General features: G+C 37.7%; 1 protein-coding gene across 1 annotated transcript; it reads right to left on the bottom strand.

Annotated features, from left to right (window-relative positions):
• Positions 1 to 986: 986 nt before the first annotated feature.
• On the bottom strand, positions 987 to 3,542 carry LOC107030326. The gene is made up of 6 exons (XM_027911980.1): positions 3,306 to 3,542; positions 3,081 to 3,088; positions 2,804 to 2,981; positions 2,386 to 2,554; positions 2,279 to 2,337; positions 987 to 1,073 (listed from the first exon to the last, which is right to left on the bottom strand). Exons 1-6 carry the CDS (start codon positions 3,540 to 3,542, stop codon positions 987 to 989), a joined length of 738 nt encoding a protein of 245 aa, XP_027767781.1.
• Positions 3,543 to 9,779: the final 6,237 nt, after the last annotated feature.

Genomic DNA, 9,779 nt, shown 5'->3' on the forward strand with positions numbered 1-9,779 from the left:
ATTTGATCATAGATGTTCTTGTGGTGATGACTTCCAGATTTTGGGGAATAATAGATGTTGAATTTTAGAAGTTATTGAATTGGTTTTATTAATGAGTTTAAGTCTTCCGCATTACTTTCGGTTGATATTAAATTGAAATGTTAAGGTTTAGATTGGTTGGTTCGCTCACATAGGAGGGTAAGTGTGGGTGCCGGTCGCGGCTCGGTTTTGGGTCGTGACACTGAATGTATGGAATATCTGGAACCATGGGCCTCTGTTACAATCCTGGTCCGTAAATCAACTACATCTGGTACACACAACCGGTTCTGATATCTAAGTATGCCATCATCTCCCAAAGCGAAAGACGCGTTCATTTTTAACAACACTGAGTCCTTCAGCTCCATCAACACAGGATCAATATACTGACCCTTTTTGACTTCCACTATCAGAGATGATTCAGAACTAGGGTGAACTGAAACACCTCCACTAGTAGAGTCAACAAACCGCACACCCAGTCTGGCCAGTCTGTGTACCTCTTTCACTAGCTCCTTCTTCTCATCCTCAACGTGGGTTGTACTCCCCATGCTCATCCTGCTCAAAGTATCAGCAACAACATTAGCCTTACCTGTATGGTAGTGCACATTCATGTGATAATCCTCCAACAGCTCCAACCATTTGCGTTGACGTAGATTCAACTCCCTCTGTGTGAACACGTACTGGAGACTCTTATGATCCATGAACACATCCACATGTACTCCATACAGATAATGCCTCCACATCTTCAATGCAAACACCACAGCTGCCAACTCCAAGTCATGAGTGGGATAATTCTTTTCATGAACCTTGAGCTGTCTGGAAGCATAGGCTATCACCTTACCAGCCTGCGTAAGATCACATCCCAAACCAACCCTAGATGCATCACAATAGACAGTGTAATTCTCGCCACTCTTAGGCAGAGTAAGCATCGGGGCTGAAGTGAGTCTGTCCTTGAGCTCTTGGAACTCTTCTCACAAGTCTCCGTCCATTAAAACTTGGATTTCTTCTTTGTCAAGGCTGTAAGTGGGGCAACAATGGAAGAGAAGCCCTCCACAAACCTGAGGTAGTAACCAGCCAATCCCAGAAAGCTACGGATATCGGTGGGAGTAAGAGGCTTTGTCCAGTTCTTAACAACTTCAGTCTTCCTGGGGTCCACTTCTACACCTTGATCGGACACAACATGGCCCAGGAAGGTCACTGATCTCAGCCAGAATTCACACTTGCTGAATTTGGCATACAACTGATGATGTATAAGTACCTGCAAGGTTAGACTCAAATGTTGTTCATGCTCTTCCTTGGTCTTAAAGTAGATGAGAATGTCATCAATGAATACTATGACGAAAGAGTCAAGGTATTCACGGAAGACTCTGTTCATGAGATCCATAAATGCAGCAGGTGCATTCGTGAGACCAAATGACATAACCAAGAACTCATAATGACCATAACGGGTACGAAAAGCTGTTTTTGGGACATCCTCATCCCTAACCCTAAGCTGATGATACCCTGAACAAAGATAAATCTTAGATAAGAAACTAGACCCTTGGAGCTGATCGAACAAATCAAAAATTCTGGGAAGTGGATACTTATTCTTTATAGTGACTTTGTTGAGCTGCCGATAATCGATACACATTCTAAGGGTCCCCTCTTTCTTCTTAACAAACAACACTGGAGCGCCCCAAGAGGATATGCTCGGCTGAATGAAACCCTTATTAGTAAGATCTTTTAACTGCAGCTTCAACTCTTTGAGTTCTGTTGGAGCCATTCTATAACGAATTGAGATTGGTTTAGTATCAGGTTCTAAGTCGATACCAAAGTCAATCTCTTGAAGGGGAGGGACTCCAGGCAAATCTTCAGGAAACACATCTAGGAATTCATTTACTACAGGCACCGAGTCTATGGAAGAAACGTCATGATCTAAATCATTAATACTCACAAGATGACATAGTAACTCGTTGGCCATCATTTTATTGGCCTTAAGATTTGAAATCAAGGTGTTAGGACGATTCGGGTTGTACCCCTCCCAGACTAACTCTTCTTCATTAGAGAAGCAAAACCTTACCACTCTACTACGACAGTCCAAGCAAGCATAATAGCCGTGAAGCCAGTCCATGCCAAGAATAATATTAAAATCATGCATGGGTAACTCAACCAAGTTTGCACACATAGTCTTTCCACTCACAACTATTGGGCAATTCTTGTATACCCTATCAGTTCTTACATTTTCTCCTAAAGGCGTACTAACCACTATAGGGTCATGCAGAACTTCAGGTAGTATTTCAAAAGTAAGGGCAAGCAGAGGAGTCACAAAGAAAAGCTCAGACCCTGAATCAAGTAAAGCATAAACAGAAGTTGAGAATACTTGCAGCATACCTGTGACCACATCAGCAGACTTCTCGTGCTCCTCCCTGCCTTTCAGGGCATAGAATCTATTCCTCTTGGGAGGCTCGGCTGCTGCTGCACTCTGTGGGGTAGGCCTAGGCTGAGCATTACCTCCAGCCTGACCTCTGTTCTGGGGACAGTCTCTGACCATGTGTCCACTCTTACCACAACCGAAGCAGGCATTAGTGCCCTGTCTGCATTCTCTACTGTGAGCTTGGCTACACTTAGCACAGGTCTTCTTTGGACGCTGCATCTCACCTCCATTGCCCCTCTTGAGTTCGGGTCTGCCTCCTCTAGGTGTTGTATTTCTTTGAGGGTTAGAATTCCCAGAACTCTCTTGCCCCTTCTTGAATTTGGGCGTCTCACGGACTCCAAAATTGTTTCTATGGCCTTCATGGCTGGGACCTGCCTGATCTTGAGGCCTAGGTTGCCTAATATCACGAACACCTTTCCTCTTGCGGCTGTCCTCTACCTTCTGGACATGCACCATTAACCTAGAAAGGTCAATATTATCATGGAGCATCACAGACCGACACTCCTCCTCCAAGTCTCCATTTATTCCTGTGAGGAATCTGCTCATCTCATCCCTGTTGTTCGAAACCAGGGAAGTAGCATACCTAGATAATTTCAACAAAGGTAAGTACTCTCCTCACTCTTGCTATTAAATATCAAGGGAAGTAACATACCTTGATAGCTTCACAAACTTCAGGGAATACTCCCTGACTGTCATAGATCCTTGTTTAAGGTTGATGAACTCCTCAACCTTGGCCTCCTTCATCTCTCTGGGGAAGAATCTTTCCAAAAATGTTGTCTTGAACAGCTCCCATATGACTGGAACTCCACCTAAGGACACGACTATCTTGCCACATCTTGCACCAAGTCTGTGCAACATCCTTGAGCTGGTAGGAAGCCAGCTCAGCCTTCTCAATATCAGTGGCCCCCATGGCCACCAGGATCTTATGCACCTCGTCTATAAACTCCTGAGGATCCTCTGAAGTCTTAGCCCCTATGAATATAGGAGGATTCATCCTCGTGAAATCTCGCAGTCTGTCAGCCATGCTGCGAACCAGTGGGTTATCCCTCTGAACATCATGCCGGTTGACTTGGGCAGTCATAGCCTGGGCCTGCACCATGATGGCCTGTGCCATCTGGGCTAGAGATGCCCTCACCTCCGCATCAGTCAACCCAGTTGGGTTAACCGGCATGGCCACTCTTTCAGCTAGAGCCTGGGGTGGATTCTGATTACCCCTAGCTGCTGCTCTTCCCGTCCTCAGACCCTTAGTCCTCTAAGTGTTCATTCTCTGAAAACAACAAGGATTGATGTTAGACACGTTCATAAAACCAAGAATTCAAACATTAGGAAAAGCACGATAAGATCAGGAGAAGGGAAATTTTTTTTACGCATCATGCATTCTCTAATCCAGGATAGTGGTGCACTTCGCTACCATGACTTAGAAACTACTCAATGTGGTTGATGTGAACTCATTATTCTCGAAATTTAACCTAATGCTCTTATATCAACTTTGTCACGATCGGAATCTATACCCCAGACGAGACCGACGTCTTTGACCTCTCAGAGGTCGCAAACAAGCCTACTTACGTCATTCTTACTTTACATAGGCTAATTTTAGCAGAAAATTTGAAATTTTTCTTTCTATTCTTTAATCATACTTGCTAAACATTCTTTATATTTCGTAATCGTTCATCATCAACCATCTAACATTTAAGAGATAAGCAACTGAAAGAAATAATTCATTAAGTATTAGTTGTATATCGGCCAAGATAGCACTAATACAAAGTCTGAACCAAAACAGGAAAGAAACGCTACTGGAACATGCTCCACTAGATCAACTCTAAAACTACGCTAGAATGTAACACAGTAGCATCCTCGAAAGCGTGAGGACCTACCAAACTCCGGATGAAAGCTGACGTCCGGATAGCTGCAACAACGAACCTGTAGCTCTACCGTCCCCCTGTGCCTGCACCTAAAAGTAGATATTTGTATGGAATTAGTACACACTTGCACTAAGTATGGGTATATGCAAGCACACACCAGGGACATGCATGAGAAAGAATAGCTCTTTCCTAACAACATGATTTTTGGAAGTCAAGTCAGTGGACTTGCCAAATTGAGATTGGGAAAGTTATACCATGAGAGTGACATGCATCATTATAGTTATCGTATGGCACACAACACATAATATCTTCATATAGCACATAACATATAACACATAGCTTCTTTCATATTATTCTTTCATATGCCATGCGACCTTGTTATCATAGACTTGACCTTAAGACTTTTCAAAATGAGGGCTCAACATATGTGACCTCAACTAGGGAGCCTTCTTTAGCAAACACAGAGTCTGATTCATTCCTTCATACGTATTTCATTTCAATTCATTCATAGGCCAGTGTGAACACCAGTTATACCTAAGATGTAGTTTAAGACTTTCATCGGATTTGCTGTGCAATGATCAGGAATAACCTATTGTCATTACCTGAATCTAGCTCACCTCTTGATTATCCTATCCTAACACCTTCGGTATCATTCAATTTTTTTATATGGTTCATTTGAGGCTGGCCTCATTCATTCATTGGGAACTTTAACTTTAACCGACATAGATCATGTGAGCATCATGAAATCCAGTGTCTCCCCCACACCGAAAAAAGGTGGAATCACCGGCCAAAGTGACTCAGTAACATGCTAGCGTATATGGGAATTTAACCCCGCCAGATCCCTATAGTGGCAATACAGGTTCAAAGACTAAGAGATGTATGGAGACCCATACCCGGCAAGCCGGACAGTCTCATCTCATGAGAGTTACGTGAACCTCTGTCCTTCTCGAAAGAAGGCATCACCGCTCATAGCTAGCATATCGGTGCTCAGTATAAAGTTCCATTACATTCAACTCATACATCATGGAAGCTGACTTCTAGTATGAGGACATCATAGCTTAATAGATGATTTCTCATCTCATCATTTGTATTAAGTGTTTTAAACTCAATATTTTCATTAGAGTGTTCATAGAGACTGGTCTCTTCATTATCTTACACTCTCCTTGGTGAGTACGTATTGGTAACATTTACTTAGGCTCATTTGAGATTGCTCTCATCATATACATTAGCCTCACACCATGATTGTCACCACATTCTTCATTATTAGCACCTTTATTTTTCATAGTTACTCACCTCTTATTACGTGAATGTTCATTTCTTCATTCCATTACGTATATCTTAAGTTCACTTATTTTTGAACGTATGTTAGACTTATGTGTCTATACATATAAGTCATGGGGCTTCATTTATAGTTCGTTAAGTGATTCTTACTTTCCTAAGATTATGCATTACAAGACTTATGTATCTTGTATATATGCCAAGATCTTGATTTTCGATCTAAGTAGATGGCATTATTCTTGAATATTTTGCTCACGTATGACTTATGTATCAATACGGAAGTTTGGGAACGGGAACCCAAATCTTGAATCACTTGGATATCATTTATATATTTTATTTTTTTTATGATTTTATTTTCTAATATTCATAACATTAGAACTCTAAATTTAATCTCAACATTTTCATGAAATAATTAATTTTCTATTTTAAGTAGAATTCTAAATTAAATCTCCATATTTGCATGAAAGAATAAACTTTCTATTTTTAATTAGAATTCTAAATTAAATCTCAATATTTACATGAAAGAATTAATTTTCTATTTTAATTAGAATTCTAAATTAAATCTCCATATTTACATGAAAGAATTAATTTTCTATTTTAATTAGAATTCTAATTTAAATCTCAATATTCACATGAAGGGATAAATTTTCTATTTTAATTTTTACTATTAATTAACCGAAAGGTTGGGGGTTCGAGCAACAACCCCTTTGATTTTTAGAATTAAATTTGCTACAATAGGGAGGTTGTGGGTTCGAACCCCCACAGCCCCCTTATTTTCTTTTAATTTTCGCTGAAGAGGAGTAGGCTGTGAGGTGGTGGGTTTGAACCCCCACAGCCTCACTTTTATCTCCTTAATATTTTGCCCCCCCCCCTCAGCGCTGAGGTCGTGGGTTCGATCCCCACGCCTCGCATCCCTCTTCTTTTTTTTCCGCGTACTGGGGGTCGTGGGTTCGATTCCCACCCCCATCCCCTTTTTAATTCTTTTTTCGCGAACTGGAGGTCGTGGGTTCGATCCCTGCCCCCAGCCCCTTTTTTTTCTTTATTTTTTCCTCTTCCTCGCACGAACTGGGAGGTCGTGGGTTCGAATCCCACGCCTCCCTTCTATTCACCTAATTAAAATTTTTCCTCCTTCCTCTTCCAGCACCCGATTTCGAATCCCCCCAGCCCTTTTTTTTTATGTGTGTGTGTGTCTCGCGACAGCAGTTAAGGGGTTCGATTCCCCCTAGCCCCTTACGTTTTTGTTTTAATTTTTTTCAGTTTCTTTCACAGGTGAGGTCTTGGGTTCGATTCACATTGACCTCACTTAATTTATTTTATTTAAAAAACTCAGAATTTGACACTTTTGAAGGGTACAAGAATCTGGAAATTTTTGTCCTTCTCCATCCATTTTTAGGTGCATTTTTTTCATAAGTTTAAATAGCTATAAGATTGTTATTCAATTCACTATACTTCATCATAATGAAAACATCACATTGTATACCCATTACACCCATAAAATACACAATGAATACACAACTTATACACCCCAAAACAGTGACTAAAACACTGCCCTATACACCCCTATACATCAACTTTCCCGGTCATATTTTGATGATCATTATCGTAATTTCCCGCACATAAACACATTCGTACTTAATTTAAACACATCATTCATGCAAAAATCTAGCAGCACAACATACCCATCCTACAAATTCGTTAGGGAGCTAAGGACAAGGACATACGAAGGGAAACAACCTTAGTTTCAAGAGTTTAAAAAACGTTCGAAAAAAAGTACTCTTGGAGAAAGAATTCCATGAGAGAAACCCATACATTTATTGATGTTCAAATGAAAAATTTGCTGCCCAAAACTCTCTCCAAAAATCAGTCCAAGTTACCTCAACGTCCACACCACTCAACGAACAACTTCTCTTCGCCTTAATGTTTTTGGTTGCTTTTTTTTTCTTAAAATTTCATGTGAGTTCTTCAAGTGTGAAGAACTGTTGATGAATTCTCTAGTTTTTGTTGTGTTTGGCAGAATAACGTGAGAAAGATGGAGAACCTGAGAGAGAGAGAGAGAGAGAGAGAGTTAAGAAGCGTGAGAGAGAGAACTATTACGATTAGGAGACTAAATTCAAGACTTAGTCAAATAGAATTTAAATTAAATTAATACAAATCTGGTTTATTTTAATTAATACGCGAAAGGACCATTATGCCCTTAAAATTTCAGAATTTTAATTAATAATTAAATTACCTTAAGTACCTATTTATTCTTATTTATTTTTCCCTTTTTTTTGGATCGTTACAATTTTTATGCAGGTTGTAGTTGTGGAGGTTCGATTGGGGTGGTAGGATACCTGTATTTCACCCCTTAGCTTGTGTTTAGAGGTTTAAATGCTGAGTAACGTGTGATTTGGTACTCACCCCTTGCTTCTACAAATTTTTGTAGGTTACGAGCCTGAATTTTTGTGGTACTTGTCATTCTCTTCTATTTCGAGGCTTCTTGGAGATTTGTGAGGCAGTTGTTTGTCATCTCAGCAGACCTTACTCCTATTTATGATCTTGTTTTACTCTAGAAACAATGTCATATGAGACTTGTATTTTTCTTTTGACTCAATTGTAATATTTTAGAGGCTTGTATATGTGACAACCATATTTCAGGGGTATTTTTAGTTGAACATAAATTTCCGCATTTTTATTGTAATGATTGAGTTTTAGGCTGACTTGTCTTGGTGGGATAAGACGAGTGTCATCACGTACATTTTTGGGTTGTGACAAAAAAGGAAAGAAATACGATAATTTTTGTGCTTTTACATAAAGAATTATATATTAAAAATCAAACAAAAAAATTATACTTATCAATTTTTTTTAACATTTAGACTTTTACACTTTGTTTAGATCATTGTTATCCGTTGTTTTATAATGTATTGTATTGTATTTTATAGTAGATACAATGTTTGGTTAGACTGTATTGTTTGTTATTGTTTAATTGCACTTTACTTGTTTGATTTGGTAGTATCGTACTGTATTGTAATTTATAAATTTATAATAATATTCTTATTATTTTAGGTTAGGAGGTTTGACTAAATTTAAATAATTAAGGTAAAAGATAACATAATATTTTAAAATATTATATAAAGATATAATTAAAAAAAAAAAGTAAGTAACAATGACAACATACCAAATCGGTTGTTCCATAAACGTGACAATCAAATTTAGCAATACAATACAATACATTTTAAGTAACAACCAAAACAAACATTGTAGATATAATAACGATACAATATAATATAATTGATAACAATGATTCAAACATAGTGTTACTCTTCCCCGAAGAAAGAATATATCGTTCTTTTTCTGTTTGCTAATTTGGAACACTCATAACTCTTTTGCAAGTCACTACTTTACTTGAATTTCAAATTCTTTTGAACCTTGTATCACTTATTAGTTTCTCCACTTTTATTTTATATGTATTAGTTAGATATTTGTTTATCTTTTCAGAGTGAGTATTAAAATGTTTTTGCAGTAGAACACTTATATTAGTAAAAGTACAGTTATGAAATTAGAACCTTCTAATGTTTTGAATTCATCCAACTATGTTATTAGAAAATAAAATAAACTTCTATACGTGTAAATTATTTTCTTAAAATCTCTTATTTTATTATTATTGTTTTTAAATAAAGTTGTAAAAGAGAATATCTAAGGTAAAGAATCAAACCACTGTGTATAGTTGTTTTATTATTTTGACATTTAGTATTGTCATAGTAAAAGCATAAGATACAACCACATAAACCTGTTTTTTATTGCTATTTAGAATCCAAAAAATATTATAGGTTGTCAGTCAAAGTTTCTTTCTTTCAACTATTACTAATGTATCAATTATCAAGTTAAACTATTTACAAACTATCTTTTATGATTATTTATCATAAAAAAGATGTCACATATCAGTTTAAAATTTGAAGAGCATTCACACCCTTTCATACAACAAAATCATTTATTTTTTTGAATAAAAAATTCTATAAATTTTGAAACTTGATTCTCTGAATCTTTATCTAGTAACAAGTCAAGGCATGTATCAAACTTTTTATCTTAGTGAGCATAAACCAAAATATTAGCCTTTATTGATTGATAGATCAAAAAAGAAAATGTTAAACGAATAGTTATTAAGAGACGTTGAGGTGTGTTGTTTGCCCTCCCTATTTGAAACAAATGTCATTGTAGTGAGTGGTAAAACA

This window comes from Solanum pennellii, chromosome 9 (assembly GCF_001406875.1).
Source record: "Solanum pennellii chromosome 9, SPENNV200".
Taxonomy (NCBI): domain Eukaryota; kingdom Viridiplantae; phylum Streptophyta; class Magnoliopsida; order Solanales; family Solanaceae; genus Solanum; species Solanum pennellii.

Excerpts from the sequence above, each read along its gene's own strand:
- LOC107030326 (XM_027911980.1), bottom strand. The coding sequence starts at position 3,542 with ATGGCACAGGCCATCATGGTGCAGGCCCAGGCTATGACTGCCCAAGTC. Across the intron at positions 2,555-2,803 it reads AACCTAGGCCTCAAGATCAG|AGTGGACACATGGTCAGAGA; the intron begins GCAGGTCCCAGC and ends GGTTGTGGTAAG. Across the intron at positions 2,338-2,385 it reads GTCTGCTGATGTGGTCACAG|GGTCTGAGCTTTTCTTTGTG; the intron begins GTATGCTGCAAG and ends TACTTGATTCAG.